Source organism: Glycine soja, chromosome 11, assembly GCF_004193775.1.
Source record: "Glycine soja cultivar W05 chromosome 11, ASM419377v2, whole genome shotgun sequence".
Classification (NCBI taxonomy): Eukaryota; Viridiplantae; Streptophyta; class Magnoliopsida; order Fabales; family Fabaceae; genus Glycine; species Glycine soja.
In genome coordinates this window covers 22,229,918-22,254,809 of record NC_041012.1, presented here as the reverse complement: position 1 = coordinate 22,254,809, position 24,892 = coordinate 22,229,918, and the positions used below count along the sequence as shown (strand labels likewise).

At 36.0% G+C, this 24,892-nt stretch overlaps 2 protein-coding genes across 4 annotated transcripts in view; both read left to right on the top strand.

The window, feature by feature from the left end:
- LOC114373069 overlaps window positions 1–20,978 on the top strand; it is a 37,197-nt gene extending 16,219 nt beyond the window's left edge. Inside the window, exons 2-8 of the mRNA XM_028330617.1 lie at window positions 15,866–15,925; window positions 16,353–16,423; window positions 17,300–18,315; window positions 18,466–19,555; window positions 19,647–19,985; window positions 20,084–20,183; window positions 20,262–20,978. Coding sequence (XP_028186418.1) covers window positions 15,866–15,925; window positions 16,353–16,423; window positions 17,300–18,315; window positions 18,466–19,555; window positions 19,647–19,985; window positions 20,084–20,183; window positions 20,262–20,978 — 3,393 coding nt within the window. The remainder of the gene's footprint in view (window positions 1–15,865; window positions 15,926–16,352; window positions 16,424–17,299; window positions 18,316–18,465; window positions 19,556–19,646; window positions 19,986–20,083; window positions 20,184–20,261) is intronic.
- Window positions 16,435–23,931, top strand: LOC114375253. 3 transcript variants are annotated; one of them, XM_028333023.1, is made up of 10 exons: window positions 16,435–16,466; window positions 21,196–21,261; window positions 21,376–21,517; window positions 21,609–21,683; window positions 21,856–22,088; window positions 22,514–22,606; window positions 22,684–22,788; window positions 22,973–23,267; window positions 23,349–23,407; window positions 23,572–23,931. In XM_028333023.1, exons 3-8 carry the CDS (start codon window positions 21,382–21,384, stop codon window positions 22,997–22,999), a joined length of 669 nt encoding a protein of 222 aa, XP_028188824.1. In that variant the 5' UTR covers window positions 16,435–16,466; window positions 21,196–21,261; window positions 21,376–21,381; the 3' UTR covers window positions 23,000–23,267; window positions 23,349–23,407; window positions 23,572–23,931. The 3 variants fall into 3 exon arrangements, with proteins under 3 accessions (XP_028188824.1, XP_028188823.1, XP_028188822.1); XM_028333022.1 differs by having other exon boundaries at window positions 23,545–23,931; XM_028333021.1 differs by having other exon boundaries at window positions 23,510–23,931.
- Window positions 23,932–24,892: the final 961 nt, after the last annotated feature.

Sequence of the window (24,892 nt, the reverse complement as noted above, 5' to 3'; positions counted from 1 at the left end):
GTCTGACTAACGCAGTTGTGCTCCTTGGAAAACAGTTCAACAAAGTGCTGAACAGAATGGACAGGAGGCAGAAACCACATGTCCGGAACATCCCTTTCGACATCAGGAAAGGTAGTGAATACCAGAAGAAGTCAGATGAAAAGCCCAGTCACAGCAAAGGAATTCAATGCCATGGGTGTGAAGGCTATGGACACATCAAAGCTGAATGTCCCACCTATCTCAAGAAGCAGAGGAAAGGACTTTCTGTATGTTGGTCTGATGATACAGAGAGTGAACAAGAAAGTGATTCTGACAGAGATGTGAATGCACTCACTGGGAGATTTGAATCTGATGAAGATTCAAGTGATATTGATATCACTTTTGATGAGCTTGCTATATCCTATAGAGAACTATGCATCAAAAGTGAGAAGATTCTTCAGCAAGAAGCACAACTGAAGAAGGTCATTGCAAATCTGGAGGCTGAGAAGGAGGCACATGAAGAGGAGATCTCTGAACTTAAAGGAGAAATTGGTTTTCTGAACTCTAAACTGGAAAACATGACAAAATCAATAAAGATGCTGAATAAAGGCTCAGATATGCTTGATGAGGTGCTACAGCTTGGGAAGAATGTTGGAAACCAGAGAGGACTTGGATTTAATCATAAATCTGCTGGCAGAACAACCATGACAGAATTTGTTCCTGCCAAAAACAGCACTGGAGCCACGATGTCACAACATCGGTCTCGACATCATGGAACGCAGCAGAAAAAGAGCAAAAGAAAGAAGTGGAGGTGTCACTACTGTGGCAAGTATGGTCACATAAAGCCCTTTTGCTATCATCTACATGGCCATCCACATCATGGAACTCAAAGTAGCAGTAGCGGAAGGAAGATGATGTGGGTTCCAAAACACAAGATTGTTAGTCTTGTTGTTCATACTTCACTTAGGGCATCAGCTAAGGAAGATTGGTACCTAGATAGCGGCTGTTCCAGACACATGACAGGAGTTAAAGAATTCCTGGTGAACATTGAACCCTGCTCCACTAGCTATGTGACATTTGGAGATGGCTCTAAAGGAAAGATCACTGGAATGGGAAAGCTAGTCCATGATGGACTTCCTAGTCTGAACAAAGTACTGCTGGTGAAGGGACTGACTGCAAACTTGATCAGCATCAGTCAGTTGTGTGATGAAGGATTCAATGTAAACTTCACAAAGTCAGAATGCTTGGTGACAAATGAGAAGAGTGAAGTTCTAATGAAGGGCAGTAGATCAAAGGACAACTGTTACCTATGGACACCTCAAGAAACCAGTTACTCCTCCACATGTCTATCCTCCAAAGAAGATGAAGTCAAAATATGGCATCAAAGATTTGGACATCTGCACTTAAGAGGCATGAAGAAAATCATTGACAAAGGTGCTGTTAGAGGCATTCCCAATCTGAAAATAGAAGAAGGCAGAATCTGTGGTGAATGTCATATTGGAAAGCAAGTCAAGATGTCCCACCAGAAGCTTCAACATCAGACCACTTCCAGGGTGCTGGAACTACTTCACATGGACTTGATGGGGCCTATGCAAGTTGAAAGCCTTGGAGGAAAGAGGTATGCCTATGTTGTTGTGGATGATTTCTCCAGATTTACCTGGGTCAACTTTATCAGAGAGAAAACAGACACCTTTGAAGTATTCAAAGAGTTGAGTCTAAGACTTCAAAGAGAAAAAGACTGTGTCATCAAGAGAATTAGGAGTGACCATGGCAGAGAGTTTGAAAACAGCAAGTTTACTGAATTCTGCACATCTGAAGGCATCACTCATGAGTTCTCTGCAGCCATCACACCACAACAAAATGGCATAGTTGAAAGGAAAAATAGGACTTTGCAAGAAGCTGCTAGGGTCATGCTTCATGCCAAAGAACTTCCCTATAATCTCTGGGCTGAAGCCATGAACACAGCATGCTATATCCACAACAGAGTCACACTTAGAAGAGGGACTCCAACCACACTGTATGAAATCTGGAAAGGGAGGAAGCCAACTGTCAAGCACTTCCACATCTTTGGAAGTCCATGTTACATTTTGGCAGATAGAGAGCAAAGGAGAAAGATGGATCCCAAGAGTGATGCAGGAATATTCTTGGGATACTCCACAAACAGCAGAGCATATAGAGTATTCAATTCCAGAACCAGAACTGTGATGGAATCCATCAATGTGGTTGTTGATGATCTAACTCCAGCAAGAAAGAAGGATGTCGAAGAAGATGTCAGAACATCGGGAGACAATGTAGCAGATACAGCTAAAAGTGTAGAAAATGCAGAAAATGCAGAAAACTCTGATTCTGCTACAGATGAACCAAACATCAATCAACCTGACAAGAGTCCCTCCATTAGAATCCAGAAGATGCACCCCAAGGAGCTGATTATAGGAGATCCAAACAGAGGAGTCACTACAAGATCAAGGGAGATTGAGATTGTCTCCAATTCATGCTTTGTCTCCAAAACTGAGCCAAAGAATGTGAAAGAGGCACTGACTGATGAGTTCTGGATCAATGCTATGCAAGAAGAATTGGAGCAATTCAAAAGGAATGAAGTTTGGGAGCTAGTTCCTAGACCCGAGGGAACTAATGTGATTGGCACCAAGTGGATCTTCAAGAACAAAACCAATGAAGAAGGTGTTATAACCAGAAACAAGGCCAGACTTGTTGCTCAAGGCTACACTCAGATTGAAGGTGTAGACTTTGATGAAACTTTCGCCCCTGTTGCTAGACTTGAGTCCATCAGATTGTTACTTGGTGTAGCTTGCATCCTCAAATTCAAGCTGTACCAGATGGATGTGAAGAGCGCGTTTCTGAATGGATACCTGAATGAAGAAGTCTATGTGGAGCAGCCAAAGGGATTTATAGATCCAACTCATCCAGATCATGTATACAGGCTCAAGAAGGCTCTCTATGGATTGAAGCAAGCTCCAAGAGCTTGGTATGAAAGGCTAACAGAGTTCCTTACTCAGCAAGGGTATAGGAAGGGAGGAATTGACAAGACTCTCTTTGTCAAAGAAGATGCTGAAAACTTGATGATAGCACAGATATATGTTGATGACATTGTGTTTGGAGGGATGTCGAATGAGATGCTTCGACATTTTGTCCAACAGATGCAATCTGAATTTGAGATGAGTCTTGTTGGAGAGCTGACTTATTTTCTGGGACTCCAAGTGAAGCAGATGGAAGACTCCATATTCCTCTCACAAAGCAAGTATGCAAAGAACATTGTCAAGAAGTTTGGGATGGAAAATGCCAGCCATAAAAGAACACCTGCACCTACTCACTTGAAGCTGTCAAAGGATGAAGCTGGCACCAGTGTTGATCAAAGTCTGTACAGAAGCATGATTGGGAGCTTACTATATTTAACAGCAAGCAGACCTGACATCACCTTTGCAGTAGGTGTTTGTGCAAGATATCAAGCCAATCCCAAGATAAGTCACTTGAATCAAGTAAAGAGAATTCTGAAATATGTAAATGGCACCAGTGACTATGGGATTATGTACTGTCATTGTTCAGATTCAATGCTGGTTGGATATTGTGATGCTAATTGGGCTGGAAGTGCAGATGACAGAAAAAGCACTTCTGGTGGATGTTTCTATTTGGGAAACAATCTTATTTCATGGTTCAGCAAGAAGCAGAACTGTGTGTCCCTATCTACTGCAGAAGCAGAGTATATTGCAGCAGGAAGCAGCTGTTCACAACTAGTTTGGATGAAGCAGATGCTGAAGGAGTACAATGTCGAACAAGATGTCATGACATTGTACTATGACAACATGAGTGCTATTAATATTTCTAAAAATCCTGTTCAACACAACAGAACCAAGCACATTGACATTAGACATCACTATATTAGAGATCTTGTTGATGATAAAGTCATCACACTGGAGCATGTTGCCACTGAGGAACAAGTAGCAGATATTTTCACAAAGGCATTGGATGCAAATCAGTTTGAAAAACTGAGGGGCAAGCTGGGCATTTGTCTGCTAGAGGAGTTATAGCAGTTACTTCTATCTGAACGTGCTCAAACTTCTCACTCAACATTAATAGCACGTTCACTACTGGGCCAAAACAAATTCAACCTCCATTTCACACGTTCTCCTACATTCCTCATTCAAACTTACATTTTCGTGGCAATCTCGTTTTCATCAGCATTCCCCAACACTTCTCAGATATTCACGAAACCACTCCCAAAGCTCTGCTTCTCCATGGCTACCTCACCAAAAGAAACCTCATCCCCTGTTTCACCCTCTGTACCATCATCTCCATCATCCTCCAAAACTCCATCAAACCAGGAACAACCTGCACTCAATATCCAATCCATACAAATGATTCCTGGTCCAGGCCCTGTTCCTGAGAAACTGGTCCCTAAAAGACAACAGGGAGTGAAGATTTCTGAAAACCCTAGCTTTGCAACAAGCCCTAGGGAAGAAGACACTGAGATGGATAAGAAGATCCGCAGTTTTGTGAATAGCATTTTGAAAAATGCTTCTGTCCCTGATGCTGATAAAGATGTCCCAACATCTTCCACCCCAAATGCTGAAGTCCTCTCTTCATCCAGTGAAGAGAAATCAACAGAGGAAGAGGATCAAGCCACAGAGGAGACCCCTGCACCAAGGGCACCAGAACCTGCTCCAGGTGACCTCATTGACCTAGAAGAAGTAGAATCTGATGAGGAACCCATTGCCAAAAAGTTGGCACCTGGCATTGCAGAAAGATTACAAAGCAGAAAGGGAAAAACCCCCATTACTAGGTCTGGACGAATCAAAACTACTGCACAGAAGAAGAACACACCAATCACTCCTACCACATCCAGATGGAGCAAAGTTGCAATCCCTTCCAAGAAGAGGAAAGAAATTTCCTCATCTAATTCTGATGATGATGTCGAACTAGATGTTCCCGACATCAAGAGAGCCAAGAAATCAGGAAAAAAGGTGCCTGGAAATGTCCCTGATGCCCCATTGGACAACATTTCATTCCACTCCATTGGCAATGTTGAAAGGTGGAAATTTGTATATCAACGCAGACTTGCTTTAGAAAGAGAACTGGGAAGAGATGCCTTGGATTGCAAGGAGATCATGGACCTCATCAAGGCTGCTGGACTGCTGAAAACTGTCATCAAGTTGGGAGATTGCTATGAAAGTCTAGTCAGGGAATTCATTGTCAACATTCCCTCTGACATAACAAACAGAAAGAGTGATGAGTATCAGAAAGTGTTTGTCAGAGGAAAATGTATTAGATTCTCCCCTGCTGTAATCAACAAATACCTGGGCAGACCAACTGAAGGAGTGGTGGATATTGCTGTTTCTGAGCATCAAATTGCCAAGGAAATCACTGCCAAGCAAGTCCAGCACTGGCCAAAGAAAGGGAAGCTTTCGCAGGGAAGCTAAGTGTGAAGTATGCAATCCTGCATAGGATTGGCACTGCCAACTGGGTACCCACCAATCATACTTCCACTGTTGCCACAGGTTTGGGTAAATTTCTGTATGCTGTTGGAACCAAGTCCAAATTTAATTTTGGAAACTATATTTTTGATCAAACTATTAAGCATTCAGAATCTTTTGCTGTCAAATTACCCATTGCCTTCCCAACTGTATTGTGTGGCATTATGTTGAGTCAACATCCCAATATTTTAAACAACATTGACTCTGTGAAGAAGAGAGAATCTCCTCTATCCCTGCATTACAAACTGTTTGAGGGGACACATGTCCCAGACATTGTCTCGACATCAGGGAAAGCTGCTGCTTCAGGTGCTGTGTCCAAGGATAATTTGATTGCTGAACTCAAGGACACATGCAAGGTGCTGGAGGCAACCATCAAAGCCAACACAGAGAAGAAAATGGAGCTGGAACGCCTGATCAAAAGACTCTCAGACAATGGCGTTGATGATGGAGAAGCAACTGAGGAAGAAGAAGATGCAGCAGAGGATACAGAATCAGATGATGATGATTCTGATGCCACCCCATGACCATCAGACCTTTATGTTTTTGCTTTTTACTCTCACTAGCTATTGGGGCATGTCCTTTTGAACAATTGATTGTTATTGGTCTGTAATAATTGCACATTAATTTCATGCATTCTACTTTTGCCAAATTCTGTCTAAAAAGGGGGAGTAGTAGGATATTATGCATGATTTATGATTTTGAGGGGGAGTAGTATTTATACTGCTGCTGCTGATGATGATTGATGTAAGCTACTGAAACTAGTAGCTGATAGAAGATGCTGCAGTGAACTGTTGTCTAGCAGAATATTCACTTCACAGCAGTAAGAGCATGGAGACAGGGGGAGCAGAAAGTTGATGTCACGTGAGATGTCTTGACATCCTGGAAAAGACTTGTAGATTTGCAACTTGCAGAATTTTGCTGTCACCACTACAGATACTGCTGTGCTTGATTACTCTGATAATGAAAGTTGCTGATCCCACTTGCATGACTGCTCGTACCTGCTCAGGAAGTGTCTAAGTATGTTTTAGACAAAATTTGCCAAAGGGGGAGATTGTTAGTGCTTAGCTTTACTGAGTTTTAAAAGATTGGCTAAAATTTTGTTAAAACATAAGCACTTAGACAATGAAGGAAAGCTGGAGTTGCTGCACATGGTGTCTAACATTATGTCAAGGAATCAGATTGGGCTGCACAATGCACAAGGCAAGATAAAATGTCAAATGAAGAATTGAAGCTGCAGGATCCACGATGTCGGATACAATGTCCAGGACATCCTGCCCGAAAATACTGGACACATAAATCTGTTATATCTTTAACAGATTAATGTGCAGTCCGCAACAGATTAGGAGCTCTATCTTTAGGAACGAATTAAAAGATAATTAAAGATTGAATTACAAACTTGAATAGTTTCGTTCAGGGATTAGAGATTGAAGATAAAAACTAAAAGATAAAACTTTATCTTTTAGATCTTTAAGTGCAGATTTTCAGGAGAATGATAGATCTTATCCAGCGCAAGTTGTTGCAACCCAGATACGTACACTGCTATATAAACATGAAGACTGCACGGGTTTTTCACCAAGTCAGAGATTGAAGAGTTATTTTGTGAGTTTTGTGACTTGAGTGTTTTGTGAGCCACCTTGATGTTACCCTAACATCAAGTGTTGGACCTGAGTGTGTAGAGTTGATCTCTATTGTTCAGAGAGCAATCTCTGGTGTGTCTTTGATTTGTTTGTAAACACGGGTGAGTGATTGAGAGGGAGTGAGAGGGGTTCTCATATCTAAGAGTGGCTCTTAGGTAGAAGTTGCATGGGTAGTGGTTAGGTGAGAAGGTTGTATACAGTGGCTGTTAGATCTTCGAACTAATACTATTTTAGTGCATTTCCTCCCTGGCTTGGTAGCCCCCAGATGTAGGTGACGTTGCACCGAACTGGGTTAACAATTCTCTTGTGTTATTTACTTGTTTAATCTGTTCATACTGTCATATATAATCTGCATGTTCTGAAGCACGATGTCGTGACATCCTGTACGACATCTGTCCTCAGTATCAGAATTTCAGCACTAATAAGCGGAAGCTTAAAGGAAGTGAACGAATTAGCATGGGCAGAAATGTCTCCGCATTGATTGGTAAATCTGTTCCCCAAATTCCTGAAAAATGTAAAGATCCAGGTACATTCAACATACCTTGTATTATAGGGAATAGTAAGTTCGAGAATGCCATGCTAGATTTAGGAGCTTCTGTTAGTGTTATGCCCCTGTCTATTTTTAATTCTCTATCTCTAGGTCCCTTGCAGTCAACTGATGTGGTAATTCATTTAGCTAATAGAAGTGTTGCCTATCCTGTTGGTTTCATAGAAGATGTCTTAGTTAGAGTTGGTGAACTGATTTTCCCTGTTGATTTTTATATTTTGAATATGGACGATGGATTTTCTCAAGGATCAATTCCCATCATTCTAGGCAGACCTTTTATGAAAACTGCTAGAACTAAGATAGATGTTTATGCAGGCACACTATCCATGGAGTTTGGTGATATAACTGTTCATTTTAACATTCTGGATGCTATGAAATACCCATCTGAAGATCTTTCTGTATTTCGTGCTGAAATAATTGACCATGTTGTTGATGAATACATGACTGATCTTTACTCTAATCTGCATGCCTCTCACTCTTCATGCATTGAGTCTGAAATTGTACTTGATCATATGTCTGAATTTGATGCTGAGAGTGAATCTGAAAGTGATATTGATTGCATGTCTGGTGGTGGTGTTTTACCTCTTGAGATTGATTTTATAGAGTCAGATAGGACTAACCATGTTTCAGGAAGTACACATACCTTTGACTTTCTTTATGAGGTACAGGCTGAGAAACCATCTCCTTCTACCACTATCCAACCGACCACACCAGAATTGAAGCCTTGCAATCAAATTTGAAATACACTTACTTGGATGATAGCAAAAGTTTTCCAGTGATTATATCTGCCTCCCTTGCTGATGAGCAAAAGGAGAAGTTGTTGTCTGTTCTCAAGAAGAATAAGAAGGCTATAGGCTGGACCCTGGCAGACATTCCTGGTATTAGCCTATCCACATGTATGCATCGAATAAATTTAGAGGATGGAGCTAAACCAGTAAGACAAACATAGAGAAGACTCAACCCGGTGATTCTTGATGTAGTGAAGAAGGAGATACCCAAGCTTTTGCAAGCTGGAATCATTTATCCTATCTCCGATAGCCAATAAGTAAGTCCCGTCCAGGTAGTCCCGAAGAAGACCGACCTCACAGTGATAAAAAATGAGAAGGAGGAGCTGATTCCTACTCGGGTGCAGAACAGTTGGAGAGTCTGCATTGACTATAGGAGGCTGAACCAAGTTACCAAAAAGGACCATTTTCCCCTGCCATTCATTGACCAAATGCTTGAACGCCTGGCAGGTAAATCTCACTACTGTTTCCTTGATGGTTTTTCTGGTTATATGCAAATTACTATTGCTCCTGAGGATCAGGAAAAGACCACATTCACCTGCCCCTTCGGCACTTTTGCCTATAGGAGGATGCCTTTCGGCCTGTGCAATGCCCCTGGTACCTTCCAGCGGTGCATGATTAGTATTTTCAGTGATTTCTTAGAAAATTGCATAGAGGTGTTTATGGATGATTTCATTGTATATGGATCCTCTTTTGATGGTTGTTTGGATAGTTTGGAAAAAGTTTTGAATAGATGCATTGAAACTAACCTTGTTCTAAATTTTGAAAAATGTCATTTTATGGTTGAGCAAGGTATAGTTTTAGGCCACATTATTTCCAATAAGGGTATTGAAGTAGATCCTGCAAAAATTTCTGTTATTTCACAATTTCCTTACACTTCTTGTGTGCGAGAGGTGCGATCTTTTCTTGGTCATGCAGGATTCTACAGGCGCTTTATAAGGGATTTTAGCAAAGTAGCCCTTCTAACAAAGTAGCCCTTCCACTGTCCAACTTGTTGCAAAAGGAGGTGGAGTTTGACTTTAATGACTGATGCAAAGAGGCTTTTGATTGCCTCAAAAGAGCGCTGACTACCACCCCCATCATCCAGGCACCCGATTGGACAGCCCCTTTTGAGCTTATGTGTGATGCATCAAATTATGCATTAGGGGTTGTCCTTGCTCAGAAAATTGATAAATTGCCCAGGGTGATATACTATGCTTCTAGGACTTTAGATGTTGCCCAAGCAAATTATACTACTACTGAGAAGGAGCTTTTAGCCATAGTTTTTGCTCTTGAAAAATTTCGATCTTATTTGCTTGGTACCCGCATTATTGTTTATACTGACCATGCAGCTCTAAAGTACTTGTTGAAGAAGGCAGATTCTAAGCCTAGGTTGATCCGATGGATGCTCTGGCTTCAAGATTTTGACTTGGAGATCCGTGATAGGAGCGGAGCACAAAATTTAGTTGCTGATCATTTGAGTCGGATCGAACGTGTATCGGATGTGAATTCACCCATTCGGGATGATTTCCCGGATGATCATTTGTATATACTGTATAGTATTTCTGACTCTCTTTCTACTCCCTAGTTTGCTAACATTGTCAATTATTTAGTTGCTTCTATTTTTCCTCCCTTAGCATCTAAAGCCCAAAAAGATAAAATTAAAAGTGATGTTAAGCATTTTATTTGGGATGACCCCTACTTGTGGAAATTGTGCAGTGATCAGGTTATTAGACGATGCATTCCAGATCATGAGACTGACTCAGTCCTGCAGTTCTGTCATTCTTTTGCACCGGGAGGTCATCTGGGTGTTCAAAGGACAGCTCACAAAGTCCTTGATTGTGGTTTTTATTGGCCTACCATTTTTAAGGATGCGTGGAAGATCTGCAACACTTGTGAGCAGTGTCAGAGAGCAGGAAATACACTTACATGGCGACAACAAATGCCTCAGCAACCTATGCTATTTTGTGAGGTGTTTGATGTCTGGGGTATAGATTTCATGGGCCCTTTTCCTGTCTCTTTTGGTTATGTTTACATTCTCCTTGCAGTTGACTATGTTTCAAAATGGGTGGAAGCCAAGCCCACTAGAACTAATGATGCTAAAGTTGTTGCATATTTTGTCAGGTCTAATCTGTTTTGCAGGTTTGGAGTACCTAAAGCAATTGTTAGTGATCAAGGAACCCATTTTTGCAACAGAACAATGCATGCCCTACTTAAAAAGTACGGGGTGGTACACAGGGTATCCACACCATACCACCCCCAGACCAATGGACAAGCAGAAATTTCTAACAGGGAGATTAAGAGAATTTTAGAGAAGATTGTGCAGCCAAGCAGGAAAGATTGGAGTACCAGGCTTGATGATGCTCTCTGGGCACATCGGACTGCCTACAAAGCACCCATAGGAATGTCTTCTTATCGGGTTGTCTTTGGAAAGGCATGTCATCTTCCAGTGGAAATTGAGCACAAAGCATACTGGGCAGTGAAGACTTGCAACTTCTCCATGGATCAAGCTGGTGAGGAAAGAAAGTTGCAACTGAGTGAGTTAGATGAAACCCGCCTAGAAGCCTACGAGAATGCCAAGTTCTACAAAGAAAATACCAAGAAGTTCCATGATAGCATGATAGTTAAGAAGGACTTCATGGTGGGGAAAAAAGTGCTATTGTATAATTCTAGGCTTGGACTCATGAGTGGTAAGTTGAGGCTTAAGTGGATTGGTCCTTTTGTTGTTACTAATGTTTTTCCTTATGGTACAGTTGAGATCAAAAGCGACTCCACAAACAAGAGCTTCAAGGTCAACGGCCATCGACTTAAGCCATTCCTCACGAACCCTTCTTTAGTGGACGTAGTGGTGGAAGAGACTTCCTTACTCCACCCTACTCTTCCTCCACCATGACTTAGGGAGTTCTTCTCTTCCTATCTCCTTCCTTGCTTTTATTACACTTGTCCGATTCTATTTGACGGTTTAATTGTTTTTAATCTCTTAATTATGCTACAGTGAGGACAATGTGTTGTTTAAGTGGGGGGGGGGGGGGGAGTGTTCTTTGGTTTTTGTTAGTTTTGTTGGTTTTGTTAACTTGTTAGTTGTGTTAATTTGTTAATGTTGTTAGTTTCGTCGAATTTTTAGTTTAATATTTTGGGTCAATTCTGTGCGCATGTACGACTTTGCATGTTTTTCTTTGAATCATAGGATATGTTCAAGAAATGGGTAATTGTTTTGAAAATAAAAGTTTTTAACATTTTGTGACTTGAAATCTTTGATTTTCCTCTACATGTCATGATAGTTTTGAAAGCTCAATTTGAAAGTGATGAGTTTACCTTTATGAGAATTTGAGCCATCCATCATCATAATCATTTGGTGTGTTTTGCCCCATTGATTGCTTGCACAATAGCCTTGGCTTGATTCTTGTTGATGCTTCCTAATTCACATGCATATTTGGATATGATTGAGGCAATTTTGTTCTTATAAGCTTCTAGCCAAATAGACTTACCTTGACTTAATTCCTTTGATAGCTCTTTTGAGCCTTGTTTCCCTTTTCTTGTTTTGAAGCTCACTACAAGCCTTAAGTGAAAAACCATGATATCACCATATCCTTAAGGAATTTTGGAGCTTTGGAATTGTTTTGGGAATAAGTGTGGGGGTTTTTGTTTCATTGAATAACATGTTTTGTTGGCCATGCTTCATGATATATTTTGAGCCATACTTGATGTACATTGCATATTGGTTAAATGTTGGACATGCTGAATATGATGTTGTTTCTCAAAGGCTACAGAGTAAAAAATAAAAATAAAAAAAAATAAAAAAAAATTATAAAATTATAAAATTATAAAAAAAAATTATAAAAAAAATCGAAAAAGAAAAAGAAAAGCAGTAAAGTTGAGTGAATAAGATCTTAAATGACAAAAGAATGATGAGACTCTTGGTTCTACTCTTTATGTTTAAATTTTATCTTTACTTCTTTTTATTTTTTTTATGTTTTCTTATTATGCACTTATTCCCCATTGCTCCTCTATTCCTTTGGGATTCAGCCACTTATTCCATATTTTTCCATACCTTGTCCTTGGCCTTACAACCTTAAAAGATCTTTTGATCCTCATGTCACTACAAGAAAAATAACCTATGCCTACAGACGTTTTTTTGCTACAGACATACACTAGTGTAGGTAAATCTCAAAAATACTTTTACCTACAACTAACTAATGTAGGTAAAACTCAACCACTTATACCAACCATTATTTGGTGTAGGCAAATTCATTAAAACTAAAAAAATACTTCTACCTACAACTATGTTATGTAGGTAAAACTCCAAAAAACTTGGGCCTATGAGTGATTAGTGTAGATAAAACTCAAAAGAATTACTACCTACAAAAGCACAGTGTAAGCAAAATTTTAAAAAACTTATACCTACAACTACGTGATGTAGATAAAATTTCACAAATTCTATGTCTATAATTAGTTGATGTAGGTATAACCTCAAAAGCCTTATACCTACGATTGTTGGTGTAGGTAAAACTCTTTAAGACTATTTGAATTTGAATACTAGTCTCTTGTTTTTTTTAGTAAATACTCAATCTCAAAAAATAATTTTCAAAATCTAGTACAAAAATTGAAAAGTTCCACTCATAAATAATTTTTAAACTCACTTTAAAAATATATAAGAATAAATTGAACTATTAAAAAAATAAATGGTCAAATTGAATATAATAAAAAATGTAATGGCAAAAAAATATATCTTAGCTTTCAATTTAAAGTACCAAATCCATCACCATTATTTTACAATCTTAAATTTCACACCAGTTCTTGAGTGTTTCTACCTAAAATTTAAAAAATGACAATTGGATGATGAAAAATGTATACTTTGTACCACTAATGTTTCCTTGTTTAATTTACATAGCCGTGGTCTTCAGACGTAAATATAAAATTAAAACTTTAACCATGTTTTAGGATAAGATAATAATCAATATCCAAACGATTTGTTTAGTATGGATTTCAACATGAATTCCACTTTTGTCCCGCTACTGAGATACTTTGGTTTTCCATTACGCGTTGGCTTCTCTTTCATAATGTGTTTCTATAACTAACCAAAATTAATGTCAATTATGCTAGATAACATTTTGATTTCAAGAAGTAACAGCCAAGAAACAAAAATGGGGATAAAAAGCCTGATTGGTTTCTTAAAAGAGATTACGCGACGAGAGATTTTTAAATTCCAGTGAGAAAATGACAAATAATCTTTTACACAAAAAACAAGAGGCATGAGCTTTAATATTTGTTCACGCGTATAGATCACTCTTCGAGCTCTCATCCTCTCTCTTCCTCTCTCTTCGAGCTCTCATCTTCTCTCTTCCTCTCTCTTCGAGCTCTCATCCTCCACGGCCCCGTGTTAATGCTTTAATCTGTAACTCTCTTTCCATTTAGAGGTTACTACTATTGTACGTTTTTCTTTCTCACACTCTTTTTTATTTTTCTTTAACCTAAAACTCACTCTTTCCCCGGTTTCTTCAGAACTCCATTCTCGGCTTTCTTCGAAGCGTTGAGCTAAGGGACTTGAGGACTGAAGACAGAATCACTGTGAGTTTCCTTTTTGACGTTTGTTTGTTTGTTACATCAAAATTTTCGCCACCACGCAGTGGTATTTTTTTTTGAGTTTGTATGTGACTTTAGGTTAAGAAGGAAAAAAAAAAGGGATTGGAAACATGGCCTTGGATTGCAATGTTACTTAGTATTTGTTCTGTTCAACAATTTCGCATCGTTGTATGTACTTAAAATTTGATAGAATTTAAAGCATTTTAATTGGAAAAGATTGTTTCTAAGGGAATGGGGTTGAATCATTTGCCCTAAGCCCCTAAGTTAATTTGAATTCAGTTGGGGATTTAAGTCACTAAACTGTGTTGTAGGAGATATGTTAGTTGCCTGAACCTCTGTTCATGGCTTTTTTGAAAACCTATTCAATTCACATTGTTTCTATTGGTCCAAGTTTCCCATATAGACTACACTCTGTATGATTGAATTAATTATTATTTTGTGAGAATCTTACTTTGTACTCTGTTAGATCTCTATGAAGTTGAATATTGGGATTCGGCTTTGTACAGACCTATTATTAGTTTATTATTATGTCAAAGTTAGATTACATGATTGCTTATATATAGTTAACTTAAGGTGAGAATGAAATCCATGTAGTTTTGAGCTGGTTATTAGAGAACCTAAGACCAATAGCTTCAAATAACCCCTCTAGAAAATTGGGCTCACTTGGTGGTATGTTAAAATACACATCTGTTGAAACTTATTCAGTCCTTCAAGCAAGCTGCCTTCAACACTGGTTTAAAAACTGGCAAGCACTTAGGAGAAACAAACTGACAGCTAGCACTTTTGCTGCTGCTATTGGGTTCATAGTAAAAAAAAATAAAAAAGTGGGCAGGGTATTTTCTCTGTGAATTTTCGGTTCTCAGTTACTAACTTTTACAATGAAAGCATCTTATGGTTTAGTTTGGTGACAATTTTACCTAACATGCTTGGAAGACTGTGGCTAAGATTCTCTTCCTTTTTAATCTTATTGCTTCTTGATTTTATTTCTGTGTCTTTATTTTAAATAATCTCAGACTTTCTAACATGGAATTGGATTCTCAATTATCGCATAAATTGGAAACTTTTATGTTTAATTGGTTTTTCAACTTTTTACCAATCACGTTATTTGAGTTTGTTATAACAATTCTTTATTAATAAGTTATATGGGAAACTGTTAAATTGATGTCTCCAGCTGTTAGAGAAGATTCATTCCAGCTGTTAACTGGAGTGAGACAAGCTTAAAAGGTGATAGAACTTAATATCGCATGTTTGGAACTTTTAATTACGTGCATTTTTTTATATACGTGTACGTCTTACCCAGCTTCAATTATATAAACATGCTTCTGCAGTGGTTTTATCTTCAACACTTCTTTCAAAACCAAATTATTAGTGTGATTGTAACAGACACATTTGGTCATTCTTTGAAATTCAATTGGAAGGTGACTTTTGTCTTTTAATTTCTTGTATATGTTTCTTCCTTTTAATTATGTTTTAGACATACAGAGATTAATCTTATAAAATAGGAAGATTTATTTATGAGAATAAACTTTTGACCACGTATTTAAAAAATATAATTATTTGTCCATCATATCACACAATCAAGATATTAGTAAAAATAAATTATCACATAAATGTTTTTACTCAAACAAGTAGAGGATATTTATGATTTTAATAAAGAAATTAAGGAAGAAAAGATATAGCACATTTTTTTTGTGGATTGAGGTAGCCTGCCTACCTAATTTTCCATCTAGTTTTGGGTACTTAATTATAATCACACAACCGGAACATAATGATATTAAGTTTGATCGAAATGTATACTTGATTAGTAGGTGTGTCGTATTTTGTTGTTTTTTGGCTTGTTAGAAGTATGTGATTGTTAGATGTGATTTTTTAATATATTTTTAATTACAGGCATTGGCAGAGGAGATCAAGGCAAGATATGATAAAGCAGCTGTCAAAGTTGTTGACCTGGTAAGTTGGATCCAAATGAAATTTTGGCCATTCCTACATTCCTACATTCCTATTTAATTTGAACTAAAGATATGAGAGAAAGTTAAGAATTTAAAGAAAGTTGATAAAAACTTTGTATATACCATGAAAGAATCTTATAATTGGCCCATAGCTTAGTGCATAAATTATTTCTTATTGATAGCTAAAGATGGATAGTGCCAGATGTTGTTGTCTATGCCAAGATACATATATATGCTCTACCAATAAAGTTGTAATTCTAGTTGAAGCCATTCTCCTAAGTCCTAATCACTAATTCACTATACTTCCCAAGCTTCAATAACATGATTAATATAGACTGCAAGTGTCTTTCCTTCTGCTGTTTAACGGAAAAAGGCATTGCAATATTTGACTATGAGATTATTTGTAATGCTTTGATATATTGTTGTAGATTCTTACACTTCTACAATTTGGAGGATATACACTAGTGCAAAATTCAGTTGATCTGTATCGAAGCTTTGGGTTTGATACATAGCCAGTCCTCATTGGGCTCATCATATTTCAGGTACTTTTCAAAATTATGGTCTTTCCATCTAAATAAAAAAATTTAGAAGATTATCTATTATTATTTGTTAGTTTTTTTTATTCGTGAGAACAAAAGATAATTTTAAGATAATTTATCTTTCATTAGAATTTGATATTAAAAATTTAAAAAAAATCATTGAAAACACAATCTCAATTAAATGAAAATATTTAGGTGATAATGTCATTAAATAAAATAAATTAGTTAATAATAAAAAAGGATCACCGAAAACATAATCTCAACAAACATGTGATTTATCGTAAAAATAAATAAACATGTGATTTTTTCTTATGAGATCAAATGAAGTAATCATTAAGGAAAGAATATACTATTAATTTATTGATTGACCAGTAGCTTGTTAAGCGCCAATATGCTAACCGAATCAATGATCAATGCAATTTTTTTATTTTAACCGAATCAATGATTCAACTGCTAATATATTGGTGGTTGTAGGCTTCCAGTGCATTAGACATTTAGTTATTAGTTAAAATTCTCACAAGAGTCAAAGTTATTGTTTTGGTTCATTAATGCAGAATTAGTACTCTCAATTTGGTTCTTCAAAATTACTTGTCATCATGTTAGATTTTTTTAATTGTCATTAAATTAATCTTGTTAACATATATATGCTATGCTTGTATTCTTGTGTTTTATTTTTCATATTTTGTTTCCAACTAGGCAATTAAAATAATTTGTCCTTTTCACTGCTAACATTATTAATTTTATAGTTGCTAACACGGTTGTGATTGACTTATACCTGGATATTTTAGTTATATTAAGCACTAATTTATTATGTCTATTTTATTCTACTTTTTCAGTTTATTTTATCAAATGGATAAGAGTTGGATAGACTACAATTCTCTTAATAAAGAGAAGTATATTAGAGGAGTTTTAAACTTTCTAGATTTTGCATTTGCGAAATCGTCAAAGGATGGAAAAATTTTATGCCCTTGTGCCAAATGTGTCAATTGCAAGTGGCGCTCTCGGATGAATGTTTATGAGCACATTATTAGTAATGGATTTCTAAAAGGATATGTTACTTGGATCTTTCATGGTGAACAAGTTGGCCCATCTAGTTCTTTAGATACATCCCAAGTGGAAGGGGAGTTTGATCATGACATGGATACATTGGTTCATGATGCATTCACAATGCATGCAACTAATGAGAGTAATGACACAGATATAAATATGGAGGATGGAGATTCTAGAGAATTTATGAATGGACCTAGTGTTCAACAATCTGAAGACAATAATAATTCAGAAAAGTTATATCAGATGTTAAGGGAGGCAGAGCAAAGTCTTTATAAAGGTTGTAAGAAGTTTACAAAATTGTCATTCCTTGTACATTTGTATCACTTAAAGTGTCTAAATGGGTGGACTGATAAAAGTTTTTCGATGTTGTTAGAGCTGTTAAGTGATGCATTACCAGAGGAAAATACTTTGCCCAAATCATTTTATGATACAAAGAAGATTATTTCAGGGTTGGGTCTATCTTATGAAAAAATTCATGTTTGTCCCAATGAATGCATATTGTATAGGAAGGATTTGGCTGATGCTGAAATTTGCCCTAAATGCAATTTGTCAAGATGGAAATATAACTCTGATGATGTTGAATGTAGAAAAAAGATACCAGCAAAGATTCTTCGTTGGTTCCCTCTTATACCTAGATTGCAAAGACTTTTTGTATCATCAAAAACAGCTTGTTCTATGATATGGCATGAAGTTGGTCGAACTAAAGATGGACTCCTGAGGCATCCAGCTGATTCATTTGCTTGGAAGAATTTTGATTGTCAGTATCCTGATTTTGCTTGTGACGATCGTAATGTTCGACTAGGTTTGGCTACTGATGGCTTTAATCCTTTCAAAACTATGGCAATTTCCCATAGCACTTGGCCTGTTATCTTGATTCCGTACAATCTTCCTCCATGGATGTGTATGAAGCAACCTAATTTTATACTTTAATTGCTTATTCCTGGTCCAAAAGGTCCAGGTATGAACCTTGATGTTTATATGCAGCCTCTTGTGGAAGAATTAAAGGAATTATGGGAAATTGGGGTAAAAACGTTTGATGCATGTAAAAAAGAGTCATTCCAAATGCGTGCTGCAATTATGTGGACTATTAATGATTTTCCTGCTTATGCAAATTTGTCTGGTTGGAGCACTAGAGGCCAATATGCTTGTCCATGTTGTGGTTTTGAGATTGGCTCAAAGTGGTTGCGTTATGGTAGAAAGTTTTGCTATATGTGTCATCGTCGTTGGTTAGAGCCCGATCATAAGTGGAGATACAATAAAAGAGATTTTGATGGAACCCAGGAGTTTAGAGCTCCACCTGATCTACCTAGTGGAGCTTTTTCTTTGAGACAGATGGAATATCATGGAGTTGGGGATTGGTCACCATGGAAAAAGAGAAGTATTTTGTTCACATTGCCTTATTGGCAACATAGTGTGCTCCGTCATAATCTTGATGTTATGCACATAGAAAAGAATGTGTGTGATAACATTATTGGGATGTTGTTACAATTAGAAGGTAAGTCAAAGGACAATGATAAGGCACGCTATGATCTTGTTGATATGAATATTAGAAGCCAATTACATCCAAAGATGCACCCAAGTAAAGGCAAACAATATTTTCCTAGAGCTTGTTACCAAATGACTTCAAAAGAGAAAGAAACATTTTTGGAAGTTCTCAAAACAATAAAAGCTCTTGATGAATATTTGTCTAATATTTCAAGATGTGTGCAAGTGAAGGAACACAAAATATCCGGTCTCAAAAGTTATGATTGTCATCTTTTAATGCAAGAGTTTCTTCCTATAGCTATGAAAGGTTGTTTGCCAGACAAAGTGAGTTTAGCTATATCCGATCTTTGTTGTTTCTTCAAGGAGTTGTGTGGCAAGGTGCTTAATGAGAGTAATTTAGAGCACCTAGAGCATCAAGTAGCTCTAACATTATGCCAATTAGAACAGATTTTTCCTCCATCTTTTTTCACCGTAATGGTACATTTGGTAATCCATTTGGCACATGAAGCAAGAGTTGGAGGACCTGTACATTACCGATGGATGTATCCTATTGAAAGGTATGAATACTTTTTAATCATTTTAAAACATTCTAGAGTTATAAAGTAAAATGATATTATCTTAATTTGTAACCTAAAATTTTCTTTTTAGGTTCCTTTTGACTCTAAAGTCATTTGTTCGTAATCGAGCACATCCAGAAGGATCTATTGCAGAAGGATATTTAGCTCATGAATGCTTGATATTTTGTTCAAGATATCTATCTAGGGTGGAGACTCATTTTAATCAATTTGCTCGAAATGATGACTCATGTTTTGTGGAAAATGTAAGTGTTTTAAATCCTAGAGGTAGACCATTGGGGAGAAAGAAGCAAGTTGGATTCAATGTGAAGAAGAGAAAAAGAGCTTCTCGGATTTCTCTTGATAAGAAAGCATTGGTTCAAGCACATAGATATGTGCTTTTCAATAGCAACAATGTTGACCACTTTCGAAAGTAATACAATTTTTTTCATGTTCATTTATTTATTGAATATTTGTATAATATCTTTCTATCAATGATAATGCTTACTTTTTCTAACCTTTTTTACATAGAGCCCATACTGATCTTATCAAGAGACAAAATCGTCGATTATCTCCATATGAAGTTGACAAAATTCATAGTAAAGAATTTCCAGATTGGTTCCGTGAAAGAGTAAGTTTAGGAAGAATCAATAATATTAAATTTTGCATTCATTTAAAATTTTAACCATTTGAAATAAAATTGTGGTAGGTTGCTCGATTGGAAGAGCAAGACAGCACTCTAGTGGCAAATGATATCAAGTGGTTAGCTCGTGGTCCACTAGAAATAGTGAGAAGATATAGCGGGTACATTGTTAATGGAGTTAGATTTCATACAAAGACACATGAAAGGTGCTTGAAGACTCAAAACAGTGGCATTGTTGTAACTGTTAAGACATTAAGTTATGCCAGTTCAAGAGATAAAAACCCAAAGGAGGGAGAAATCCACTACTATGGTGCACTAACAGATATAATTCAATTGGATTATTCTGGAAAATATAAGGCTATACTTTTCAAGTGTGATTGGGTTGATATAAACAGGGGTTGCAAAATTGATAACTTCGGTATGACATTAGTGAATTTCAATTATTTGCAACATACAGGGAATGATATATGTGACGATCCATTTGTTTTTGCATCTCAAGCTAAGAAAGTATTCTATGTGGAGAATAAAACACAAAATGGTTGGCTTGTTGTTGTGCATGCTAAAATCAGAGATGTATATGATATGGGTGATGAGCAATCCAATGACACGGATCAAGGGAATGAACAAGTCTTACAAGAGATAAATCATAATGATTTGATCAGACCAGAAGCCGATGATAGTGATGATATCATTGAAGTTACAATACCTATGGAGAACATTTTACCACATGACAAGGATGATAATTATATAGATGATGATGAGAGCGATGCAGACTTCTTTTGATTTGTTTTTATTTGTTCTATTTGAACATTTGGTTATAGTTTGAGTATACATGTATTGAACATTTTGTCACATTTATATACTCTTATTCCTTTCTTTAGTTTTTTGTTCTTATTATTCATTACTCTTGTGTTTATTTTTTGTTATGTATAAAAATCACTCACAATATAATGATGTTATCCGTTTTTTATCAAAATTTGTTTCGTTGTTTCCTCAATAGTTTGATTCTTTGTGATTGGAGATTGGTGAAAAAATAGCTTACAAGCAATCTAAATTTGCCTTTTAGGTAATTACTTTATTCTTCTTTTATTTTTTGGCATGGTGTTTAAAAAAATCATAGTCAATAATGTAGTTATATCTAATTTTTATTTTATTTTATTTTTTGGATTGATTTATTCAACATACTATGGGAAAGCGCAGAAAGTTGAATATCATTCAAAATGATGGTCAATCACAAGCAAAAGAGCAATCAATTGAAAGCTCTACTGAAGTGAACCAAAATAACAACTCTATACTTGAAGAAAATGCACAATTTGAAGGAGGTATAAAGATTTTATTAACTTAATTTCTTTATTTTATATTAAATTATTTATAACACAATTGTTTATTAACTAAATCAACAATCACAAACAGAACAACACATACAAGAAGATAGTCATGTTCAGTCTCATACTTCTCTTGAAAGTGCAAATGAAAGTTCAACTAAAGGTATTTATACACATATGCTTTTTTGGCTTAGAATTATATGTACAATTCTGTTTGAGTTGAATATCTTTTAGAATATGATAAGATTAAATTTACTAGTGAGTTTCTTTTTTCTATATAGTTCAAATCTGTGTGTGTGTGTGTTTGATAAATGTCATATCCATGAATGATTTAGATAAAAAGAGAACCAGAGGTTATACACATATGCTAGATGTGTGGGACTTGCCAGATGGAGAATTCATACTTGTTGAAGTAGATCATTGGGGCAATCCTATGGGTTGGGAAGGGAAAACTCTACTGAATGCAATTGGGAGCTTGGTAAGGAGACACCAATGTGCTCCTATCAATTTTCTTAGCTGGAAAGACATGCCTAAGGACTATATTACTGACATGGTTGAATTAATTCAGGTCTGGTATAAAACTTTATAAGTGTTGTTTCATCTTGCTTCTTGTAAAATTTTATGTCTTCTAATGTCTAACAAAATGATCTTTTTTGTTTGTTAATGATACTCATAATAGAGTAAGTTTCGATTTATTCCTGAATTAACTGAACAAACAAAGAAAATATTGATTGATGACATGAGTCTGAAATGGAGGCAATTTAAATATGAACTGAAATCAAAAGGATATGATGAGAGCAAAACTAAGGAGGAAATGATTGCTCACATCCCAGATCCAAGGGTTGATCCTTCTCAATATCGTGATTTAGTACATTATTGGTGTTCTGAGAAAGGGCAGGTATACATGACAATGTCACCAACCTTTTGCTAACATAACAATTATATATTATATGTTTATTTTTATTATTGACTTTTTATATTTGTTGGTTATAGAAAATAAGCAAAATCAACAAAAGGAGCCGCTCAAAATATGAGGACTTGCATTGCATGGGAACCAATAATCTTCCAAGACGGATTCATGAGATGGTTTGCCTTTTTTATATTTTTTTATTTTTAAATTGCTTAATACAAATAGGATGATTGATCTTTTTAACTAATGTTAGACTACAAAGGCTAAGGGAGTGCAACCTTCTAGGGCAGAAATTTATATTGACACTCGAACTCGAAAAGATGGAAGCATTGTTACTGAAAAGGCTGCTATTGTAATTGTAAGAATTTTAATTTTTATTTCAATACTTTTTCTTTGTTTTGCTCAATTTTCTAATAGAAGGTTATGGGGTGAGGGGGAGTAACTAATGTGGAGATGAGTTTTGTTTAGTGATATTGAAGTATTCAGGATATTGATGTATGATAATAATTTATAAGGTGTATTTATAAGGTGTATTTATGTAGGATGAACTAAAAAAAGAAAATGGTTGAAGCAGAGAGTTCGCAAAATTTACAAAGCACGCAAGATTCTACTGATTGGACAAATGATATATATTCAAAAGTCAAAGGACCTGAAAAAAGAGGACGTGTGCGTTGTCTTGGCAAGCTTCCACATCAAGCAAGTTCATCTCAAAGCTCTTATACAAACAATAGAATTCAAAAGTTGGAGAATTTGCTTGGAAACCTTGTAGCTGTGCTTAAAGTACGATTTGCAGAAGATCCACAAATTAATCAAGTCTTAGAAGCTATAGATCAAGAGGTATGAATTTATAATTCTACTTATTCAACGATTTAACTATGATATGATACTTTACAAAGAAAAAACTTTCTTTTAATTTAGGTACCTACAAATGATTCTACCGGTAAAGATCATCAAACTACAAACAATCTTAGCTAGAGGTGAGTTGAAATATAGTACTATATTTTAACTATATATATATATAGAATATATCATCATTATGTTATTTTAATAGCAATTGAATGTTATAATTTATGTTTCAGTCTTGTTCCTTTTACTTGAATGATGATTTGGAAAGCCCTCGTGCAATTGGACCCTTCTTTAGGCTCTCACGGTCAAGGAAAAGATGATGGCAGCATCAACCACATGATTATTCTGTTTGTGTCCCCACTATAAATATATAATTGGGTCATCTAATTGATCTTTTCTGGATGGGATCACCTAAATGAATTATTGATTAACTGGACCAGCTTGTGATAATATATTGTTAAATTTACACGTCCCATTTTTCTTTTTTGATGTTTGTTTTCTTGTATATGTTATTGGGTGATATATACTTGTTAAATACATACTTGAAAGACCTATGCTAAAGCAAGAGTATTTTACAATTGGAATGAGGGTGGGAAAAATGTGAAGCAGAAAAGCAACCTTATTTTCATGTGAATGTTTGGCTATTATTGTTGCATACTCATTTTGTTTGACCATTCCATGTCCTTCCTAGGTTTTAATTATTCTCATCTGCATATCAACTTCATAAAATGTAACCCTTCAACAATTTCTAATTAATTATAAGTTGATGTAATTAATTAGTTGTGCAGAAGTATGCTAGATAAAGTAATCTTTTTGAACTTTCAACAGAAAACACAATCAACTTGGCTTTAGGGTCATCTTAATTACAGTTGTCATGTAGCCCTTTGAAGTATGCCATATCTAGTAAAACTAAAAGCTAAGAACAAATATCTTTCTTGCTGTGAAATAGGCTTCATGGAGTTGCTATAATTTGTTGCTTTTGAGAGAAAAAGGTAGGAGCATGCCAAGCTTATGATGGAAGAAACAGCTAGTTAAAACAAGATTCCAAATTAATTGCTGCACATGCAACATTTTAATACTACTGGGCTCTTTTTTTGTTCCATGATATTACATATAGAAGAACCATGTTCTAAAAACATTCCCTTTTTTGTTCTTAAATCTTGCCACTGTAACCTTTTTCTAGGCAAAAGTGATGTTAATATGTTAGTCATTAGTCATAACTCCACGTGATTAGCACACAGCATATACATTTAATTTGAATTTCAAATTGAGAGCAAATAAATTCTGAGGTCAACCACTAAAGATATGTTTGGATTTCTTCCATTCAAAGCTCACAATCTAGTTACAACAATCACAAATTAGGCTAACAAAAATTTAATTGTATGTAGCAGGTTGTTGTAACTTTTCAAATTTAATTAAGCTCATGTATATTTAATTAAAAATTATAATAAAAAAATAATGTAATTAGGAACTAGTTTTATTATTATATGACATTTACCTACAGAAGACCGTAGGTACAAGTAAATTGACTTTTACCTACAGTTAGAGATTATAGGTATACATTAATATCTTTTACCTACACATTTAAAATAGTAGGTGTTACCTATAGTGATAGC